This window comes from Filicampus tigris, chromosome 8 (assembly GCF_054856515.1).
Source record: "Filicampus tigris isolate MCC_2025a chromosome 8, RoL_Ftig_1.0, whole genome shotgun sequence".
Classification (NCBI taxonomy): domain Eukaryota; kingdom Metazoa; phylum Chordata; class Actinopteri; order Syngnathiformes; family Syngnathidae; genus Filicampus; species Filicampus tigris.
The window spans coordinates 8,839,384-8,863,610 of NC_141224.1; the positions used below are offsets into that span (position 1 = coordinate 8,839,384).

The 24,227-nt window shown below is 40.8% G+C and overlaps 1 protein-coding gene across 5 annotated transcripts in view; it reads right to left on the minus strand.

Annotated features, from left to right (window-relative positions):
* Positions 1-24,227, minus strand: part of thsd7ab (thrombospondin, type I, domain containing 7Ab) — a 126,570-nt gene that overhangs the window by 13,444 nt on the left and 88,899 nt on the right. For all 5 annotated transcript variants that reach the window (XR_015087994.1, XR_015087993.1, XR_015087992.1 and 2 more), the window contains 11 exons: positions 23,048-23,183; positions 21,222-21,325; positions 17,658-17,852; positions 17,135-17,401; positions 8,539-8,718; positions 6,772-6,910; positions 5,635-5,788; positions 3,552-3,693; positions 2,051-2,166; positions 882-999; positions 3-148 (listed from right to left, as the gene is read on the minus strand). Coding sequence is in view for 2 of the 5 variants with exons in the window: in XM_086039419.1 (XP_085895545.1) it covers positions 3-148; positions 882-999; positions 2,051-2,166; positions 3,552-3,693; positions 5,635-5,788; positions 6,772-6,910; positions 8,539-8,718; positions 17,135-17,401; positions 17,658-17,852; positions 21,222-21,325; positions 23,048-23,183 (1,697 nt within the window). In the remaining 3 variants the exon portion in view is untranslated. The remainder of the gene's footprint in view (positions 1-2; positions 149-881; positions 1,000-2,050; positions 2,167-3,551; positions 3,694-5,634; positions 5,789-6,771; positions 6,911-8,538; positions 8,719-17,134; positions 17,402-17,657; positions 17,853-21,221; positions 21,326-23,047; positions 23,184-24,227) is intronic.

A 24,227-nucleotide genomic window follows, 5' to 3' on the forward strand; every position in this document is an offset into this window, starting at 1 on the left:
ACCTCCACACGACACTCTGACCAGGCGCTGTACTGCCATCGGTAGCACGGTCGCACTGGACACGGCTTCCACTGCACCATCGGCGAGGAACACGGACGACCGTCACCCTGCGAGGCCTGAACTACGGATCTCTTACGCCACATTTTGCCTGCCGACCACACCAAAGGAAATGACATCATCAGTCAGTCATATTAATAAATCTGTGTATACTGCTTTTTGTGTATGTACAGTACAATGTCTCATTTGTCTTTACAGTAACTGAAAAGAACCTTCTAAAAAAAGTTTCATTTTATCGCTGCGAGCGTGTTGTAGAATTTTAGTGAGCTCCTGACATTTATTGTTCTTCCTTATTTCACTTCATCAATCTGCAAACTTTTTTCTGAACGAATGAATGCAGAGCATTGATCACATGAGAGACAAGCGCACGTTTAAAAATAGAAATCATTACGTAACAGTGCACGTTTGAAAGCGACCCCGTTTCCATCTCATGTGCACGCACCTTGACAACCGGCGGAACCTTTCATCCCACGTACACACACCCATATCCAGAGAAACACACACTCAGATGCACGCACGCACGTTTGATTGGTCAATCAAGCCAACATCAATGAGGGAAGAAAAAAAAGGAAGTACAATCTACCAAATAATAATAATAATTACAATAGTAATAATGTTTTGGGTTTTTTATTTCTAAAAAGTTTTCATTTCCTGTTTTTTTCCTTATGGCCGTTGGCTTGATTAATGCAGAGTGAAAATGAAGGCTGCATTGTTAGCTAGCTAGATGGCTACCTGGGCTATGCTTGTGTCACTGTTAATATTTTGCGTAACAATCGTGCAACATTTGAGTCATTTAATGCATCAAAGTGTCATACATGACTTACCGTCTAGACCGCAGGTCTGCGAGCACTCGGACCAGGGCGACCACTCGGACAGCTGGCAGTTGACTGGACACTCCACCACGCAGGAGATGTTCATTTGCCATTTCTTCTCCAGGTTCAGCTGTACACAAGCATGCACATATGCAAGCACGCACACCACATATTAAGCATAGTAGCATAGCGCGGTAACATGCAATACAATACAATACGTCAGCGGCCAGGCTACCCATCCGTCATTTGTCAGTCGGTCATTTTCCGTGATGAACTGAATTTTAATCATCAGTCCGTCAGTCAGGGAACTTTTTAACAATCCAATAAAACCAAGAGTGATGGAAGAGAAATATTTTATTCATAGTAATTGAAACCTTAAATCATGACATTTAAGAATCAACGATGGAATTTTCATTTTTTTTAATTACGTCCTGTAGATGGCATCCTCCTGTACAATTGCTTTCAAACATTCTCGTTTTTTGGGGTCACCCTATACTGTATATCCACTCATCTGTTTTATTATTACTCTATATTATTACGCTTTATGAATACGCTACGACGCCATTTAGTCTCGGCTTCCAAGCAATAATACAAGCGATAATATCATGCTATGATTGTGCTACGATATAATGTTATGTCGTTACGCTACGTCGTTACGCTACGTCGTTACGCTACGTCGTTACGCTACGTCGTTACGCTACGTCGTTACACTACTTTGTTACGCTACTTTGTTACGCTACGTCATTATGCTACGTAGTTACGCTACGTCGTTATACTACAACATTACGCCACAACATTACGCGATGACATTATGCTACGATGATACGCAATGAAATTATGCTACAACGTCGTGATGTTACGCCATTAGCACACACGGCAATGTTCTGCTAAGGTGTCATGGCATGGTGTGTCGCTACCACGTATGCTATAATGCCAGTTGACGGTGGCCCTACAACTCCCATTAGCCTTTGCAGCTGTCTTATGATGTAAAGCAACCTAACATCATGAGCTTTGTGAATGAGCCAAACATCACTGCAGGCTACAATTACAGGAACCAGAGACTCGCCATGAATGAATACAATTCTCCGGCCTTCAGCGACAACATCCGCACACATGGGAATACTGCACAATATTTCACACTGTCATTAAGTACAATGCAGAGAGGGATAAAGGCAACTCACCTCCTCGCAAAACTTTATGTCCACCGATTTACCATCGCTGCGAACGCAGTCCAGCATGCGCGTCTTGATTCCCTGCCCGCACACAGCGTTTGGACTCAGCTGACACGTGCTCCAATCTGAACAAAATGAGAACACAAAAGATCAAATATACATTTTAAATCAACACCTCAATTCTGATTCCTCCCCTTAGCACGTAACCCCTCCCCTTTCACTTAGTCCTTCCCCTGCCCTTAGCCCAGGGTGTGTGGGCAAGATGATAGGTTAAAAAAATACCCCTAAGAATATGGACGCCACTCGCTACATGCTGGCTGTGTAGTTAGCGCTTACACTTACAAGAGGTTGCCTTGTGTGAAAATTATTTGACTATTATTCATTGCTTTTTGATTTAAATATGTCTGGCAGTTTACAGGTTAATGCTGTTTGTAAAGCTGACTGGAAATAGCTTATCATGAATGTTTCCTACCACATGGTAAGGTGCATGGTGAAACTAAATATCATGGAGCGTTTCACACAACTGTTTGGTTCAGCCTCTGCATAACTGTTTTCTCCCAGAGACAAAACAATGTGGCTGCTTTTAAACGCTTCGTATGCACGCCACTTTGTACAAAAAAAATCATACAAATTGGGGAGGCCACCATCGACTCCAAGCCGACAAAAACAACTGCATCTGTTTTTAGCAACAGTCAGTTCATTTATGAGCACCACAACAACTCAACAACACAAGCAATGTGTGAGCGTGTGTGTTTGTGTGTATTTTGTGTGGGTTTTGTGTGTGCGCATGTGTTCCTTGTGTGAGGTGAAGTGCACTTCTCTGGGGACCTAAATGGATAAGAAGACGAGATGAGAAGGTGTAGCTTGGATGCTTTCCACCGTGGCTTTGATTCAATGATGCGCTTGGCTGGAATGAACCATGTGGAAGGTGGGTTGCGTGAATGTGTGTGTGTGTGTGTGCGTGTGTTTTATGCGCTTGGGGCGATTCTATATCAGCTGAGTGAAAACATGTCCACCAAGGCAACCTGATTCTAAACTACACACAGAACATTTTTTTTTTCTGGATAATTGGCAAATTACACTGTTTTTGCTAAGCCACATGGCCCAGAACACAGACCGGCCAATCAGAATTGACCTTTTGTATGAACTAGCCTCACTTACAAAAAAAAAAATCCAAACTAATCCAGAAACAGGCAGATTCTGAATGAACATCCAAATTAGCCATCCAAATTAGTCAATTGACAAAATCGACACCTTTTTCTGCTCGAAGGTATGAAAGAAGTATTTGTATTGTCTGTATGCTGTTGTTAGCCAACAAAAATGCTAAAAAATGCAATCCAACCCAAATAAATGCAAGCTCTGGATAAAGTGATGCGGCCAGCCGCATAATCTTTTGAAACCCTCAAAAATCAACAGGCATATATTTTTATGCTCCAGTATAATTATGTCGGCAAATATGCTATGTTGTTGTTAGCTAACGTTAATGCTATTCTACTAAGGCGGGGCTTACCTGTGATGTTGTAGAAGTAGTTGAAGCAGTTGAGGTTGAGGCCGCAGGGTTCTTCTTCAGTGGTGTCTGGACAAAGTCTTCCCATGCCAGGTGAGCGTAACGTGTACGCCGAACGAATGCGACTGTTGCTTCTGGTGCATGGCTGAAAGCAGACAAAAAGAGGACCTTTAGTTCTCATCCTTAACATGCTTGTGGTTCGATGATTCCAGAATTCTTGCAGAAACGCTGAAAAACATGCAAAATTTGCTCTAACCCTAACCCAACCAACCAACCAACCAACCAACCCAACAACATGTCTAATGTTGATGTATCTCTGTGTTCTTGTTTTTAATATTGTTGTATTGCGACGTCTCTGTGTGATTTTACTCTATAAAAACCTATACATTTGAAACTAACCAACCAACTTACCATTGAACAACTTACTAACCAACCAACTGACCAAGTAACTAATCAAAGAACTGAAGAACTAAGCAACTGGTCAACAATTTGACTAACCAATTAACCAACCCAGTAACCGATTGCCCAGCTAATTTACTAATCCGCTTAGCGACTGACCCACAAGCTAACGGATCAGTTGCTGCTGCATCATCACATCCCATTGTCTCTCCGTCAGACTTCTTTCTTGCGTTGACACAGCCACAATCCGTCTCACATCCCCCGTCTAAGTTCATCTCCCTGGGAATGTTTCTTCATCATAATATGAAAAGCCGACATTTCTTTTTCCCGCCCCTCTTTCTCCTTGATTCAAGAGCCCTGCGGTCCAATTAGGCACAGTGAATTGGGGATGTGCGTTAACGGCTCCGAGCGTTGCCTCCTCTTGGGAAATGTTCCCATATCCAATGAGGATGCTTACGGAACGGCGAGTGGAATAGATTAGAGCTAAAATGGTCGCAAACTTTTAAGGGGGATGGCGGTATCTTAGTGCAAAATTTATATTGATTCAGAGTATTATAACACAAGTCTGGGGAAGGAAGCAGAAGTTTCCCGTATCCCTTTGTGGAATGTTGCTCCTATAGTTTCGGCTGTACAAAAACACATTTAATGACTCAAACGTCAACCCTATCTAACCTTATTGTCTAAGCCATAAAACATTGACTTTTTGTCTTCATAATATTGGTTGGTTGGTCGGTTGGTTGGTTAGTTTGTTGGTTAAATACTAGGTTTATTGGTTGTTTGGTCAGTTAGTTGTTAGTAAGTTTAATTGGCCAATTGGTTAGTCGGTTCGTGGGTCACTCTCTTTCGTCAGCCAATTAGTCAGTTCATAGGTCAGTTTGGTTGGTTGTCAGTTAGTTCATAGGTCAGTAAGTTGGCTCATTAAGTGGCTGCTTAGTTAGTTAGTAAGTTAATTGATGATTTGATTGGTTGGCTCGTAGGTTCGTCAGTTGGTTAGCCGATTGGTTAGTTAGTTAGTTGGTGTGTCGGTTGGGTAGTTAGTAAACTAGTTGGCCAGTTGTTTGTTTGTTGATCGGTTAGTCAGTTGGTTCGTCAGTCGGTCAGTTAGCTAATTAATTGGTTGGTTGGTCAGTCAGTTAGTTAGGTGTTGGGTATTTTTTTTTAATGTTATTCAATTAGTGGGTCTGCACCTACTTTGTAATGTAAACTACCGCCCCCTACAGGGCATTTATCACATGATTGTTTTTCCAATCAAAATAGTCGTTTACTTTGGTGAACGTCCGCGCTCGAGTGTAGCCACTCATAAGTCTTTTTAAAACCATTTTTGAGGCCACTTTGATAACCCGCTTCTTCGGATTTAAGGATGAAGTGTTAAGACTTTTTGAAGACCTGTAGACACCTTGCACTCAGGGACGCTGTAGTTATTAATGCGGTTACATTAACACAGCGATGGGGATTTTTGTCTAGCGTGTGTGTATGTGTGTGTGTGTGTGTGTGTAGTGTGCGCGTGTAGTGTTGAGCGCGGTGTCATCAATCATCTTGCCTCCCAGATGAATACACCATCAAGTGTGTGTATGCTTGATGTATCAAGCACTTTTCCTGCAACATTTCAGTGCACACGTCTTGACAAACACAATACAGCCTCCCAGTAAAGATTAGTGACATTCTGAGAGTTTCTGTGTGTTCTCACCAGGCTGCAGCGGGTCCAAGGACCCCAGTCGTTGAGGACACAGTCTTCAGGGCAGGGGAGCCGGCTCTCGCGGGCCCCCAGGGGCATCTCCTCGGGGTCGCACAGGTAGTCCTCCACCGCCTCCGAGGGCCCGTCGATGGTGTTGAGCATGCACCTGTCCACGGAAAGAGCGCAATTAGGAGAAACCAGCGGTGCTACACAGATAGCTAAGTAGACCAATAGATGGTTAGTAGGTCAGTTGGTCGTTTAGCAAGTTGCTAGTCAGTTTGTTAGTTAGTTGGATGGTTATTGTGTTGGTCTGTTAGCTGGTCAGCTACTAGTTAGTTGCTTAGTTAGTCAGTTGGTTTGTGAGTTTGTTAGATAGTTGGTCACTCGGGGTAGTGAGTTATTTAGTTAGTTGTAGTCAGTTGGCAAGTACTATAAGCGTTAGTTAGTCAGTCAGCCAGTCAGCCAGTCAGCTTCGTCAGTGAGTTAGTGTTTGGTTCGTCAGTTGGTTTGTGGGTTGTTAGTTGGTCAATCATCATAGTCAGTTAGTTAGTTAGTTAGTTAGTTAGTTAGTTAGTTAGTTGTTTCAATGGTTGGTCATGTTTGGTCAGTTGGTCAATTGTTGTTGACATTAGTTGGATGGTTGGTTGGCCAATTGTGGAGTTGTTATCTTGTAATGTGTATAGTTGGTTGTTCAGTTAGTCACTTATTTAGGAAGTTGTTTGTTTGGCCGGTTAGTTAGTTGATCAGTTGTTTGGTCAATCACCAAATGGTTTGTTTGTTTGTTTGTTTGTTTGATTATTGATTAGTCTGTTAGTTAATTAGTCAGTTGGGTAGATGATCAATTCATTACAATAGTTAGTCAAATGTTTAGTTGGTCAGTTAGTTGTTTAGCTAGCTGTGTGATAAGCTAGTTAGTTTAAAAATATACACCAAAAAGAAAAAAGCCAACAATAAAAAAAAAACAAAAAACACACATTTCCTAGAGTTCTAAACTTTATTTTTTGACCTGCATCTTATCAGCAAGGTTGAACTGATAAATTATTTCCAAGGGTGTCTAGTCAACACAGAACAAAACACATACAGACATGAACTTTTATTACAATTCAAGGTAATAATAATAATACAGTATAATACATTTGTGATACCTACCGGACTTTTCTGGTCTGCACGCCTTCTCCACAGTTCTCCTTCAGATCCACGTTGCTGACCTTCCACACACTCCAGGGCTCGGCCACCCACACGTACTGATTACAGTCACTCTGGCACGGCACAACCTCGTACACCTGAGGACGCCCACGCATAACTTAACTCATAGCTTTTCCGATTGACGCTGTCATGGAGTTATTCATAAAAATACTGTTTTAGAAACAAAATGGGAAGAGTCGTGAGGAAAATACTGTAGTAGTTACCTGAGCCTGCAGCAGTCGGCATCGTCCACAAGTTCAGTGGAGCAGGATTAAAAGCAGACGCAAGGATTAATGAGCAAAATGTTAGCACAGAGAACAGAGCATCATTAATTTAACAAGGCACAGGATGTCATCAGAACACACACACACACGCACACCAAATTCTGTACATTCACACAAATATGTAACTCGCACACACATTCATACATACTCATTTAAACAGGACAAACGTAAACAACTTAAGCCATACGTCATTCTGTGGGTCATTGTGTCATTATTTTTCATCCTTGTGTACGTGTGGGTGAGCATGTGTTTGTGTGCGTGCGGACAAGTGGCTGGAGGAGGTCGATTTGAACCATTTACCTATGAAAAGCGCTTCATAAATAAAGCTCGATGAATAAAGTGCCCACATTCAAACATGCACACACTCGCACACAAAGGCACGCACAGAGCATACAGAGTACAGATAGGAAGATGTGCTGCAAAGCTGAGGCGACAGCACGAGGGCCACACTGCGGCCCTTTAACATTAACATTAGCATTATCATTAAGAGTGTGAAAGGTGGACACTTTCAGCACAGTCGCTGCTCAGCAAAAAAAAAAATGTGCAGGAGCTGCAATACACGCCGCATAGCTTCAGCTGGTAACTCATTAATAATCAACTCCTCTCTGCACCACTCGCATCGTCACACTGTCATAAAAAGCAACTCCACTGCTCATTGGGGGGGCGAGGCCATTATTTTTGGAATAACAATGCTACTACCTCAAATGAGGTTTTACATTATACAGGCAAGTTGGAATTTTTAATTTGCATCCCTTCATTATCATACCACACTGAGCCCCAACAGGAACGAGCACGAAGGTCTACTGGAAGAGACGCAGTTTTGCAGAAAGAACAGCAAGAAGAAGAGGCAGAGAAGGTCGCCAACTAAACGTCATTTCTCAAGTGTAGAGGGAATATTGTGAGTATTGTTGTATGCTCTGTTTGAATGTTTTGAAGGGCAAATCCTTCGGTACAGTCATGTTTCATACTATCATTTTCTGTGTTTGCAGATTATGTGGAGAGCAAATGTTATAACTGTGTGGTTTTTGTTTCTGCTGTACAGTATTTGGAGTGCAATTTTTAGCCAATGAAAAATGTTAAAAAACAACAAAACAAAACAACTGGTGTTGTTTGGGGGAAGGGAGCTGTAATGGATTAATTGCATTTCCATTTATTTCAATTGGGAAAATGATTTTGAGGTACAAGCATCATCACGGAATGAAATAAACTTGTATCTCAAGGCACCACTGCGCAGTGATAAAGCCTTGCTACAAATCGCGAAAATACAAATTGACACCCCCCCGAAAATGTTTCTAATTTAATCTTTGTCTATATGAAGCTCCTCAAATCACTTCAACATAATTCCTTGATACCAAATTGCCACACGCTGGTGCCAAAGTGATACTTTAATTGCAAATGGGTGAATTCACGAATGAGAAATGGTAAATATTCCAAAGCAGGTTCCGCACCTGATTGACATGGTCCAACTTGGGACAGGGTCTTCCTCCATTGTAGGGTTTCTCCCGAAGCCACTTGGAGCGCACTTTGACGCCGCTGCCGCATGACTTACTGCAACGCGACCAGTTGGACCACTCGCTCAGTTTGCAGTCGGACGGGCAGGGGATGATACACGCCTCCTCGATGTAACCTGCCAGGACAAACCCCAAAAGTCATTACTCTTGATGTTTTTTTTTGAAATTTTGTTCTGAAGTGCTGAAGCCTCTGCGGTGGCTACTCAATAGGAGGCTGAGTAATTAAGACACCCAGGCACCGAAGTGCATAAACTGTTGCTACAGTTGAACATGAATTTATTAGAAATCGACTAGAGGCACCAAACGCTGCGGCAACATTGGAAACCCTTCCAGAAAAGGCAACAAAGACTCACAACGGACGTGTTGTTGATGTGTTTTACATCCTCACAGATCATCGTGGATAGCAATGAAAATAACACTCGTCAACTAATTTTTTATAATTTCTTTTAATCCAAGATGCAAATTAACTTTGACTTGACTTTTTTGCACTGATTCCAAACCTGCCCTCATTTTTTTCCTCTAGCACATCAGGTTTTCATAATGATAACAATAATATAATATGTAATGTAGATTTTATAATATTTGTGAATTAAAGGTTAGGTTTAGCTAAAGGTTAGATTTTTTTTCCGGAAACATCATAGCTATAAGTAATGCATGGTAAAATCCGTATTGCGTAAGCTTTGTGCAAACATCTCAAAAACCTGATGTGCTACAAAAAAAGTAAAGACATTTTTTAAATTCAGTGTCAAAAATACATTTAGGGACACATAAAGCTATCGCTGATTAATATTTGCTGTTGACCAGCCGACGCTGCCTCTTTCTTATTTTTATGTACAGTACGTCAACCCTAGAGTGTGCATTTGCCAAGTAAGGCATGCGCCCTCGTAAATCAGCTGTCTCATCTACATACCGTATATATAGTCTCCAGTGCATGCCAACAACCTGTTGCGTGCATTAAATCTCCTCTGTCATGGTGAATCATCTCCACTCAAGGGTGCAGAAGAAGACAAGTGAATAAGTCACATTTTATTGCGCGGGTGGACTATGAAAATGTGAAATTGGTTTTAGAACTCCTCTTTCGTGTTCAGAATGGTCAAATGGGGAGAGCTCAGTGAAATCGAAAGAGTCTAAATTAAGGCACTTCTGGTCTCTGAGAAAAAAAGGTAGCGGGGATGGGCTAGTAAAAACGTTAAAGCATTAAAAAAAAAATGCTAAACATCTGAAGTCATTTACTATCAAGCTGGTTTCAAAGCAAAGTTCCCAATATTAGCAATTATTTTGAGTGTTTGGACTGATTTATCCACAGAACATTGTGACCATATAAAGATCGATTCGAACTGAAAAGAAAAACTAGACACTTTTTTCATCAGAATTTTTTTTTTTTTTTTTTTTTTTTTTTTTTTAGTAATCAGCAGCGCACAAGTTAGCTTTTTACCAAAAAGTGGAGAAAACAAACCAAAAGAAACAAGTTAAGCAGAATAGTGACTTTATAAAACATTAAAAAAAAAATAGTAATAAGAAAGAAAGAAAGAAAAACTTTTGATGGCCAAATAACACATTACAGTATTTTAGATAAATTATTTACAGATACACCATGGCCCCAGTTAAATGTTGAAGTTGAGGTGAGATTCACCACCTAATCTGTACCTTCAACTCAAAAGCTGTGCTGATCTCAAGTCAAAGCCATGAAACACGTCCCTCCACAGCACAGGTGTCAAACTCAAGGGTTGACTTCCGCCTTAAGTGGCTTCTGGTTTCAAAACTAGCTATCCATCAATTTGTTATGCATAAGGCAATCATACATTTATATGGGTTCACAGTCATAACAGCCCTCCGAGTGAAATCAGAACTATGATGTGGCCCGTGACAAAAATGAGTTTGACACTCTTGCCCTAGTGATCACTTAGTCAGTATAATGGTTTTACAGGCCTGAATTTACAAGCTGCAAGAGGCCCTCTTTGTGAGTTCACAGTGGTTTCAATAAGATCATAGATGCAAATGTAAGTGTGAAAGCTTGTTTGTCATTATGTGATGTGCCCTGTGGACTGCTCCAAGGTGTACAAAGTCAGTTGGGCTAGGTTGCGGCTCACCTGGCACCTTAATAAGGTGAGCACTATGCAAAATGGATGGATGGATGGATGTTTTTTATTTCCATGGCAATTTAAACGTAAATACATTTTTAAAAAAAAACAAGACAAACATGCAACACATCTTAGACGGCCAAGATATTATTTTTCAAAACGAATCAATTTTGCGATATACTCTTATGTGGACTTTTCCCCCAAATAAGATAAAAGAAAAGGGAGAAATAGGACCTTTTGCTTATCACCACAAAGAGGACATATTTGCATTGAATCTGGGGATTTACTTTGATGGGTTTATAAGCATTATAGTGATTTTTTTGGTGTGTTTGTGCTATGTGTCGGCAAAACGCAGTGTTAGAATGCAGGTATTATTGTTCCCACCAGGCACTCAAAGTGAAAACTTTTTGATTTGTTTTTTGGTTTCTTTGTAACAGTGTTACAGTCTGCGTGTTTGTAAAACATCTTGCTGCGCTCTCATTGATGTGTTTTTTTTTTTTTCTTAGTGCAACAGCGAGTCTGTAGGTCAAGGGTCTCAAATTCAATATATGTGGGGCCGCTGGAGATAAGAGTCTGGGTGTGTTTGGGCCATATCAAGTATTCCATAAAAGAGGGGTTGAAGTATACAAAAAAGTACAACTAATTCAATTTTTATTAATAACGGTTCAGAATGTGAACAAGACTGGTGACTGGATCCTCTCTCATCTCCCTGGTACTTTCTGGCAAATTCCTCAACTTGTCAAGCTGAGTAATGACGTCTAATTCCTTGAGCACCGCAACTTTGTCTTTGCATTCAATACATGTCTATGTATACATGTGCTCAACAAAAAAAACGTTCTGTCTCCTGTTTTTCTTGAAATTGGCTGTTCTAGTCGCCAACCTTTCTCTTCACAACAGGTTTTGACAAAGACATGAGACACTTGGTGTCACTTCAGAATTACGTTTTGCCAAAAAGTGTCATGAGCCTGAGCTGCGGTAGCCCATTAGTGATGAAAACAACAACAGCAACAACAAAAAAAACAGGGAAACAACACGGCAAAAAACATGAGCGTCGTACAAACATTAACCTTTAATGTCAAGTAGGGGGCCACAAGATATGATTCTGTGGGACGCAAATGGCCCCCAGACTGCAAGTTTAAGATTTCTACTTTAGGTGGATGCTACAATGCAATGGCAGACATTCCAACAGCTTCCTTCCCTTTAGCCTCCTTTAGTAGTTTACCTGAAATGTTATAATGACACTTTGGCCAATTTGAACATCTCTGTAGTGCCATTTATACTGTGTTCATCATTGTTGCTGTCACTCTGCTTCATTTGCACAATGCAATTCCATTGGCTCAGTATCATTGAACTATTGCACAATTTCATATTGCATTTGTGTCATGTGTGTATATGTGCTAAATGTGTATTGTCGCTGTTGCGTGTAAAAGCATATTTGGTCAATTATGTTTTTTTTTTTACCAAATCCATGCTATTGCTCATGCTCCATGTGGTCTGTAATTTTTTGGCAAAACTATTACCCAATCAAAAGTGTTGGAAATAGACTGAGAGCAACTGTATTAACTCAATTGAATACTTGAACCGTCTGATAAACGTCATACGACTCCATCTCTTCTAGACTCTACTATAACCTCGCAGGATTTTGTAGCTTCAAGACTGTCAAGATTGAAGGTCTATTTGATTTTTAGACAATAACAAGTGAAAATAGTTTAGATACATTTGAGTAGCCCTGTTTTGAGCAGAAGGAAGCAATCAGCCACGAAGGTCCAGTAAGTTGCTGGCAGATTCATTTCCACCTATCAGACAGCCGAGTCAGCTCATCGTTTTTTTTTTGTTTTTTTTAATGTATTGCGTCACATATGCGCTGAGACCTTTGAAATAGAGTGTGGAATGATGATGTAACCACAGTCATTAGCTTTGGTTAAATATCAAAAGCCTTTTTTCTTGTCGGGGGCTCGGCACGACCACGGACTTTAATTGGCACTGCCGGCGGCGGCAACGTGTCCGTAACATTCTAATCAATGACTGTAATCATTTTTCCCACGAATTCAATTAGTGAATGAACTACTGATGTTATAGTGTGCAACGGTACGTGATAGAAATATAAGGTGTAATACCAACTTTAACAGAATAGTGTTCAGCAGTACAGCTCGATCCTGTTTTGATTTATTTCTTGAGTTGTGCTTTTGGCAAACCCCAAGATTCTGCATGACAACAACGATATTTTGTTACAGCGTCCTACCACAGGAGATAAATTGTAGCATGGCGACAGCACTGTTTTGGTGGTGAAGGTGAAATCCGCAGAATAACAGGGTTGGTGTTTTCGTGTGAAGGAGATCAAGTGACACTTGTATGTTTGTGAACGAGACACTCCATTTTGCTGCCTCATCAACTCATTGATTTTGCTAATCGAAGGCGGAACGACACATTGCACTCCCATGGGTCTGCTGAAAAACAACAGGGTATTGAAAAGCTGTGCGGGCGCCGGTTAAAACTGAAGCTAAATTGTAAGGACGAAGCTGTGCACCCACCGCGCATTCTTCTCTTCTACAAGAACAACAAGGTAGTCTCGACAAGTGTTTTTGTGGGAAAAAAAAAACGTTTTGGTAAACATCAAAGACACACGAGTCCTCACCTATTTTAAGTGTTTTTGTACCAATGAACCCAATAAAGGTACCTTAGTCTTAACAAACAGATCTCTACTAATGCAATGCATTTGTTTGCTGTGAGAGTCAAGGACACCTCAGTCTTACTTTTTTGTTTTGTTTTGAATGAACTCTCTCTCAACATATTTTTTTTTTGTGTGAACATCAAGGACAAATGACACCTCGACTAAATGTTTGATATGTGAACATCAAAGACAAATGTGTTCCTCCAAACCTCATGTTTGTACATGTTTTTTGTAAACATCAAAGATGTAAACTAACATACACATTTTTATTAACAGTGATGCCAATTTAATTTGGAGTTTTAAACAAACCTGACATTTGTATTTTTTTTAAACATCAAAGATGAATTAGCAGAGTTGGGCATCTCCTAACCGCCAACGAGTTCCCTTCTGCATATTCAACGACCCGTTTAAATATGCAGACGGGAACTCTGCGCCGGTTAGGCGATGCCCAGCTCTGATAATTAGACTTCAATGAACAAATGTACACGTTATCAGGAACACAGCAGTTTAAGTCTTACGTTTATGTTTTTGCCAACAATGAATGACAACAATGTCTGCAAATGAACCTGATGTGCCTGTTTTTGTAAACAAAGACAAAGCTGAGAGTTCCACCAACCAAATGAAATGTTTCGGAAACATCTCTCTTGACTCTTCTGATTGCATTGTAAAAAGGAATAGTTCAATGGCACCTTTTGGCAATGCATTTTTCAGGAGCTAAGTAATAAAAATGAAGATAACAGCAACACAGAAGATGATTGGCATCATGGCTGCAGGCAGTGTGTCAACAAAGATGAAAGGTCACGTCCAACTACAGCAATGTTGACGATAAAGAAGGAGGAGACAAATTCGTCAAATCCAATGCGTGACAAACGACTCTTCAGAAAACTGCGTGCATGTTTTTTTTTAACATCAAAGACACTGCGACTAACAAGGACAAATGCGTCCTCAGCAAAGTACATGTTAATTTTTCATAACCTTCAAGGAAAGTAATCCTCATCAAACTTGTTTTTCCATGAAAATTAATAAAGTTAATGTACGCATTTTCCCAATGAATTCGATGCAAATTTTTGTAAACACAGAAGACAAATTAAAGTCTTCATTGAAGCTAATGCATGTTTTTGTAGTCATTCAAAAACATCAAATACATCATCATGAGAAATAATTTTGACTTCAATCAACCTGATGGGTCTGATGATGTTCTATTGTAAACATAAAAGCCAAATCTGCGTGTTCCACTAATCCAATGGGGTGTTTTTCTAAACATCTCTGACAGTTTCGACTCCTCAATGGCACCTTTTCACAATATTTTTTTCTCAATTGCAGGCAAAATGGGGGGAAAAAAAAGATAGCAGCAACAAAGAAGATGATTGGCATCATGGCTGCAGGCATCATGTCAAAGAAAAAAGGTCACGTCCAACAGAAACAATGTTGGTGAAGATGAAGAATAAAGTGAAAGAAATTCAACAAATACTCATCTTCCAAACGTCTTTTTTTGTGTTGCGTTCATATGATTCAAATGTCTCCCACGTTCTGTTTGGTGGCAATTTCCCAACCAGTCTGCGGGATTCTCCGCTTGAAGTACTTCCCATCCCAGATAAGAGCTGACAAGTCGGACGGGAAGGACGCCGACAGAGCGCAGCGCAAAAGGAGGCCTGCTAAATTGTCAAACAAAAGCCCCTTCGCCTCAGATAAGCCCTTCACTGACCTCAAGTTACTGTGACAGGAGCAGCAATAAGATACAGCCTTGCTCCAAAAATTAGGTACACCTGCGTATCACAGCAAACTGATTTGTGACTACAAATCGACTGTTTACATCAAGTGAAAAGTGGAGCAATTTCTTTGTTAACAATACATGTGGACATTGAAAAAAACATGACAATATAGTTGGCAATGAACAACATGCACGTTTCCATAAACAACAATAACAATTTGAAGTTGTCAAGGACTCAAATATAAGTAAAAAAAAAAAAGGGAAATGTTTAAGAATAAAAATGAAATAAAATTGTAATTAAACTTAATTCAAATGATTTTACACTGCATGTAAAAATAGACCAATAAAATGGCAAAACCTTTATTTTAATTAGTTATATTATAAAATGAAAAAGCAATCACCTTAAATACTTTTGTTGAAATGTATTATGCATATAAAATAAAAATGTATACCGATTAATACTTTTGAATTAAATTAAAAACTGTGTGAAATGTAAAATATCATGACATACTTGATTTGAATATGCAACTAAGATAAATCAATAAGTAATACATTTTTGTGTGACTAAAAGTATTTTATGATAAAGAAATAAGAAAATAAACAACATTTAAAAAGGACATAAAGAAGTTCAACCCCCCCAAAAATATGGTCACAATAGCCAACAAAACGTCACTTTACACATTAGCGTGGACGGATGCATGTCGACTTATGTCAGGAAATCCCAATTTCAAGGAAGTTGTTTTTAAAGGTAACCAAATATAAAATCGTAGGCTGATGCTTTTTGTGGGCACCAAAAAGCTGACGTGTAGCATTCTGCTAACATAATAGAAGACAACAGAAACAAGTATTCCGACAAACATTTCAACAAACATAAGATCTAAGAGTGTGAGTGTGGGTGCAGTAAGTGTGTCGGTGCCGATTCAATTTGTGTGCAACAAAGTGCGTCGGTGGAAAAAGTGCCAGAGACAAAAAAAAAAAAACAATCCAAGAAACCCACAACCAAGCAACAGACACAAAAGACACCTATCCAACCGTCCATTGCAATGTTTAAAGAGTCGGCAATTATAATGCCTATATTGGACATCGTATGGCTAACATCCACAATCTGCATATCTCCAGGGTAACTGAAAAATAACATTTTGGTATTGTTGTTGGTGAATGGCCGAATGTCCACGACCCCGGGAGAGCAACGGATCGTCGTGGTCCGCGTGAGCGGCCAGCCGGAGGTCCTGACTTAACATTTTTTTCATTGGGGTTGGTTAAGGCACTCTACCAAACCAACAGCATTACATGAGTTTGAAGTGCAAATCGGAGAAGTTAAGTCTGCCACTAAGAGAAGTTATGTCTTCCATCCCATAAACGTCCCTTGCGAAATTAGTTTCCCAGGAGGCTCGAGAAGTGGTGGTCAATGCTGGTGCCTATTTGGAATTTCAAATAAAACTCCATGCTCCTGTATCCACTTTATCATATTCATTTCTCGGAAAAAAATATAGCTGAGAAATAAATTACAAGACCTTACCACCACCGTGTATAATACGGTCGATAATGTATATTTATGATGTCCAAGAAATCTACTATGCCTATGATGTCCATGCCTATGTATAAAGGTCTATAATGCCTACGGCCGTCTGGTCGGGGAATAGCGCTGCTCCGAACTGTAGCAGGAGACCTCTCCCTCAAATGAATCAAACCCAGCAAGCGTTGCTTATATTCCTGAAATGTTTAACCCGAGCTTCACTATTTCACCCATTACTGTATGAAATCCTAAATATGGTTAAGCCTCCAGCTCTGTATGTCTTGCTGGCTTTAAAAACAGGGAAATGGGCATGTGCAGGGGAGTTCCTTGCTTCATCACTTAAGAAATACCTCATAAGACAGTGATGTCACAGCCCCACTCGGCCTGCGTTTTAGAACCACCTCGGACGAGGTTCTGAAAAGTGGTTCCGTTGTAACCGTACGGCCCTGAAAAAGTCCAATGGAAACTTGACCACTCGAGGCCGTTCTGCTGTGTAATCGGTACAATGGAAAAGGGGCTAAAATGTCCATTGAAAATATCTTTGATGCCTTACCGTGACTGTTGCATCTTGCCGTCTCCACGAGGCGTCCGTCCTGGTCGTAGCAGACCATGGCCTGGTATCGGTAGCCCTGTCCGCACTCCTTGACGTCGCCCGTCACCTTCAGCCCCAGGGCGCTCTCGGCGCGGTCCCCTTCGGGCAGGATGCAGTCGGACCAGTTGCCCACTGGCTGGGCGTTGTACTTGTCGCAAGGGCAGTACTGCGTCTCGCTCAGAGGGTACATCTGCGTGTTCTTGCATTTGTCCTTCTTCTTGCTCCTCCCTGTGAGGTTGGACACAAGGCAGAGTCGGCCGGGGCTATGTTATCAAGTACATGTTAAATTGTCTTTGTTTCATGTGTAGTTTAACAGTTAACTTGAACTGGGAGTGGCAATAAACTCCTTCAAGAATTGTTCAGGATTCTAAATCAAAGTAAAAAAAATCGTCCCAAAGACAGCTGGTACCTGTGGTAAGCTCGCAAGTTGGGTGATGCATCATCCCAACAAGGCACGACTATTTCTGATGACCAAGAGGCTTACCGATTAGTGCCCTCTTCCGGGTGCGCACTCCCACGCAGTCGGCCGAGCAGGACGAGAACTTGGACCAGTTGGTGAGCTGGCAGTCGTCCTGGCAGGGCAGCTGGCAGCGCTGGGTGAGGACGGGCATGCTGCGGGCCAGCTGCAGACACTCGCCCACGTCCACCTGCGTCCCGTCCAGCTGCCGACACGACACGGCTGGATGCGCCGCAGGACACAATAATAAGGAGTCAAAGGGAGGCCCTCGGCAAGATCTTCAGGTTATCGGGGACCAATTCGGTTCAAAGGTTTTACTTCAATAATATGCACATTTTCCGAAAAACGTTGCAAAACAGAAAATAGAGTGTGCATTGAAGCGCGCTCGTGTTTGCATAAACAGCAAGACAAATCAGAGCCCTTCAAACACATTTCGGTGCGTTCTAAAGTACGAGTCTTCAAGTTTTTGTAAACATCAAAGACAATTTAGCATGTTGAACGAACCTAACGAATACGGTTCCGTAAATATCATTGACAATTTTAAGTCTTAATTGAACCCGACAGTCTCTTCTGAAAGCGTCAGACAATCCAGTGCTCACTGACCCTAACGTACATGTTTTCGTAAACCTCTGACAAATTAAATTCTTCAACTAACCTAACGTCTGTGTTTTTATAAACATCAAAGACAATTCAATATTCAAAGACCTCAAATAGGAGTTGTAAAATCAAAGACTATTCTACGTCTTCAAATGAACCCGACATGCTCGTCTGTAAGCCTCAAAGAAATTTCAGTCTTCAATAAACCGTATGTACCTTTTTCGTAAACATTAACGACAACAGACTCCGGTGAACCCAACATTTGTCTTTTCATGAACATCATGAACAATATAGTCTTCAACGAGCCGAATGCACATTTTCCGCATCAGACAATTTAGCGTCTTTAACAAACCTAACATACTGTACTTTTTTCAAAACCATCAAACAAATTCAGTGTTAGCCACTTCGTCAAATCCAAGTTACTCGTTTTTACTTCAACACAATGCAGCGCCTCGTTTTTTTGTATATGTAATAGAGTCCAGAGTTTTGAACACATTCATTGCATATGACCTGAGTTGTTCTGACATAAGGGAAAAAAAACAACAAAAAAACAAAAAAACATTGGCACATGTTCTCAGCCTACACAACTGTGGCGAGGGCAGTGAGGCCAGTAGCGAGGACTGGAGGAGGACTCTGGAGGAGAGAGTTCTACAAGTCTACAAGGTGAGTGAGCGTATCGGACGCCTCGATGGCCGCGGGGCTCGCTCTCGAGTGGACGTCGGTGCGCCCGAGAGAGCCTTTGGACGCCCTCCGCCTCTCATCAGCCACGGAGGGCAACTTAAAAGTTAATGAAAACAGAGCGCTGGCTATTCAAAAAGCTTCCCAGCGCCGGGGTGCGTTCAATAAAGACTGCGACTCGTGTTGCGGGGATATTTCGTCGACGGATCAATCTTGAGGCCCATTGGCTCTGTGCATGTCTTTTGGAGGTCAGCTTTTATCCGCTTGCCACCGGAGAGTTTTGTTTCCTGTCCTGTTTCAAGGTAACAAGCGCCACACTCTGTGCGAATGGACAGCGCGGTGCTGTCAAATAACTCAAAAGATGCACGAAGAGCGCAACCTCCAAAACGCTCGATGACTTACTGTAACGTCAATGACACTGTCAAACCGGTGAAAGCTTAAACTGAATGTCCAGCTGATGCTTTAAGTCACATTGGAAACTGTGAACTGTCAGACAGTGGTACTGTAAATAAAATTGGACCAAGCTTCCGTAAAAAATCAAAGACAGCCGAGCGTCTTCAATAAACGATGTTCATGTTTTTGGAAACATCAAAGAACATTAAGAGTCCTCAATAAATTAAAAATAAAACACTTTTTTGAATTCAAAGCATATTTTGTAAACATCAAATACAATTTAGCCTCCATTACAACAAACAGCATGAAACTTGCTTGCTTAACACATCAAAAACTCAAAGATAATTTAGAATGGTTTCCACTAACCATTTTTGAAAATGAGAGCTACTTCTCGCGACTAATTAATGGGACGGGCTACCAGTTTGATACACACTTTTGAAAAAGCAAATTTACTCATATTACCTTTAATGAAATGTTATCATTATATGTTATGAATTATCATATTCATTTCTGTGAAGGCATTGATGATGGTAATGATTGGTCAAAATATTTAGGAAAGATGTCATTAATAAATGAGCATTTCTACAACATTCCTAGAAAATCACCATGTCCCACGCTACTGGTGAGCTGCTTTTAGAACAGGTCATTAGGGGCCCACAGACACCACATTGGTGACACCAGAATTACAATCATCAACCAACCTAACATGTTTTTGCAGATTGCCAGTGTGGAATGTGTTTTGTAACAGTGTTTTTCGAGACAATTTCGAGTATTTCAACAAAGCTGAACTCAAACTTACTATATCTGTTTTAGTAAACATCAAAGACTATTTGGAGTTTTTTAATGAAACTAATGTTTTTATGTTTTTCATAAACAACAACAACAACAAAAACTTTCTAAGTCAATATATCCTTCCAAGAACCAAATTGCTTTGGAGGTTTCTTTATTTCGTCATACTAATGAAATCCGGCAAGGAAAGACTGTGGAATATAATATAAGCACTCCCAGTGGTTCTCTATAGGGGCGAGAATATAATGAAATTGATCATTGGGCGTGACCCCTTCAATTTAATTTTTATGAAAGCCACCCAGGATTCCACACCCTGCCCGCTCAGCCACCATCATCCCTTGAAAAGAAACAAGATGACGTTGAGCTTCTCAACAGCTTCCCTGTTCTGCGCCTCCTCCCAAACATCGAGAAGACACCTTTGATTAAAAATGCATGACAGGGGCCTGAAGTGAAGGAAGCAACGAGAACCAATAAACCACACTGTCAAGTGAGTCTCCAGAGGCGTCATTTCAGGTATAAATGCGAGGATTTGAGATGGTGGCGGAAGCACTGACCAATGAGAACCTCTGTTCTATTTGTTCCATGAAATGGTGTTCATTCATACTCTATTCTGTTCATCTGATTGCATTATTTGCTTGGCTGTATTGCTTCCATAATGTGTATGTGTACATTTTTTTTTTTTGGTCCAATCAGATTTCAGCCCTCTTGTGTTGCCTTTAGGCCATATGGCCTAAAATTCATATTATATGTGACGTAATTATGAGAGCATTTATTGTGCAGCTCTCAAAAGTATGAAATGAAAACTCAGTGTTCTATGGTGCAATATAGTGGAAGCAAAGACAAATCACATCGCTGATTAATATTTAATACACTATATATTTTTCATATGCGGCAATGTATTGATTAATTTCCGGGTTTCTGACTTGTATGCTGGCTGTCGCTGTTGTATTAATTTTTTCTCTAGACAATAATTTATTGTTTATAACTGGTTACTCTCCACTGTAACAGTCAACTGTAGCAGCTAAGCACTTATTCTGGTGTTTCGCTAATCTACATTTCACGTTAGCCCACGTAACAAATGCAGCGCCCACCACTGTTTGTTTTTCTACACAAGGGAGATTTCGGCCCATGTACCTCGTGTTTGAAGTCCCGGTCCGCAGTTTTCTTGAGCGCCGGGTCGTTCCTGCCTGAGGAACCAAGGAACCAGCTGGCACTTTCTCCACTTGTGGGACTTCCACCTGGAAGAGATCACAACACGAGATACACCGTACAGTCAACCCCCGCATACTTGCAGTCGCAAGTAATGAATTTATGGATTCCCTTTTTATCCCCTGCGGAACGTATTTTCAGCTGTTCTCTGAAAAACTCACCTATAGTGGACCACGACTATAGTGGCTCATTATTTACTCTGCCACAATAGCAGCAACCTTCGAGGAGATTGTACTTTACAGTAGTCCGAATTTAGAGCTGCACACCTACAGTGTAGTACCCGTTGAATAAAACAAATTAAACAGTTGTTGTCAAACTTTAAGACAGTATGGATACACTATATTTGTGACTCCGCTTTAACTTTTAACAGAGGATAAAGAATACGTGCCTGCGAGTATTATTATACGTTATGTATCCATGTGTTGCTGCGCTGCTTATGTTAACACATTTGTTGCTTGATGGGTAACACCACATCGATGCTAATTGTTAGCCCATGCGCCAATGGAATTCGCCATTGTATGTTAGCAACAAGGTAGTGTAGATAATGCGGTTGTTTGACAGTGACCTTCAGCTGTGAATGGCAACAAATAGCTCGAGGCCTCTTTTTTAAGAAAATCTATTAATTATATTTGCCAAACTGCAGCTTGTTGTGAAGTAAGTTGAGTTGCCACCTGCTACCATACGGCACTCGTATCTCTCAGGTTTGTGCTCACGGCCCGAAGCAAAACATTGTCCGATTGACGGCTCATATCCTAGAGAGTCTCAAGTTGGGTCACGCGTATATGAGGGTACCAATGTAATTGCGTTTCCATTCACCTCGCTGGCAGTTACAAGCGAAAGGAAACATGACTTGATGTTACCACATGATTGTGAGGTCATCAAAGACAAGTGTTCTTTCATTTTATTAGCAGCATCTTAGAGTGAGTCCACAAACAAACAAACAAGGAGGCAGGCCTCATCAAAGGCGCTCACCGCATGACTGTAACTTAATTAGTCATCTCGACACACGTCCCTTTGCACACATCACTTTTTATTATACCTGACAACACGCCCAAACAAGGTGCCACGCGCTTCTATTAATACACACTCACACACGCACGCACGCACGCGCGCACGGCGCAGATATTTCCAGCGATGTGAGGAGACAAACATATTTGCAACTTTTTATGGACTGCAGGCAAAAGGCACAAGAAATTTAAAGATCAGATTACTTGCTTGAAAGACTCATTTCATACCCTAACATTTGCTTGAAACCTTAACCCAGGCTTGGAAGTCTTATTTCAATCAGTAACGTTTCATAAAAACCTGAAATAGAAACCCCAACCCTGGCATGGAACCCCAACATTTTCTTCCATTTTAGAAACTCTGGCCATGCTTGAAACGCCAACCTTGGCTTGAAACCCTAACCCCTGTTTGAAACCCTAACTTGAAACCCCAAACTTGGTTGAAGTCTTGGACCAAACCTTATGTTTGAAACCCTACTTACACAGGCTTGAAACCCTAACCTGGCTCGAAACACCAACCCTGGTTTGAAACCTTAATTTGAAACCATAACGCTGCCTTGAAATCCTAACATAAAACCCCAATAACAAACCTTAACCTCTTTCTTGAAACCCTAATCACTGGCTTTAAACTCTAATTAGAACATGGCATGAACCCCTTTTTTTAAACTGTAAGCCCTTGTTTGGAACCCTAACCCAAGCTGAATGGCCACTTTTTTGTAAAAATGAACTAAAGTAGTTTGTGTTTACCTGAAGCCTGGACACGTTTCCGGTGGCTGACATTCTCTCTCCTCCTCCAGCACTTCAGGACAATCCTGACCTCCGTTAAAAGGCGCCTGGATGACCAGACGCTTCCTGTATTGTTTAGTCTTCACAGCGTTACCAGCTGAAAAATTAAGACACACGATGAGAAGGATGTCGAACAGGCTAAACTTTAGCTGTGGTAACAAGTGTCAGGGCAAAAAAAGTGCTGTCTGACGAGCTAAATTTAGCTTCACAGTTACACAGCGTCAAAGACAATTTACAGTACGTGTGTAAACAGAGAAAATTTGCATCCTCAATTAACCTAACGTACGTCGAACCGACCATGAAGTTTCGTAAACATAAAAAACATTTTCACTATGTTTGCAAAACATCAAAAAACATCTGGTACCCTGAAACGAATAAACTTATTGTGGTAACCATCAAAGAGAGAATCAAACCTAATGCATACATTTTTTTTTAAACGTCAGAAACAATTTCTACTAGTGTTTGTAAAAATCAAAGCCATCAATGAACCAAACAAATGCATTTATGTGAACATCAAAGACTGTTTTCGAATCTTCAATTAACCAAATACAATTCAGAGTTCTAAAGGAAACTTGTATGTGTTTGTGAGGAAATCAAAGACAATTTAGAGTACATTTTTAAATATCGAAGATAATTTAGTCTTCCCTGAGCCTAGTCATGTGTTTTTGGTAACGGAGGGCGGAACGGGGCGGGGGGGTGATAACTTTTATGAATAAGGGTGGGGGGGCGGTGGGGTCGCGGCCGGAAGGGTACCCAGGTCATGGGTGGAGAAAGGGTCAAGTGCCCAGCTCTAGCAATTTATAGCTTTCAATTAACATCATGTACAAACATCAAAGATAATTCATCCTTCAATTACAAAGAAATATATATTTGGAAACCCGCTGTGCGTTTCCAAAAATCCCATTTAGAGTCCTCAAAGTATGTTTTCATAAAAATCGGACAAATAAACCCAACGTGTGTTTTTCGTAAGCATCAAAGACACTTAAGAGTCCTCCACAAATGTTTTTTTTTCCCGCCACAAACATCAAACACAATTCCTGTGTTCATTTTTTGTAAACATCAAAGACATTTTTGGGGTTTTGGATTAAAGACAAGTCAGTCTTCAGTGACCAGTACATTTTGGTAAGAAATGAACATAGTT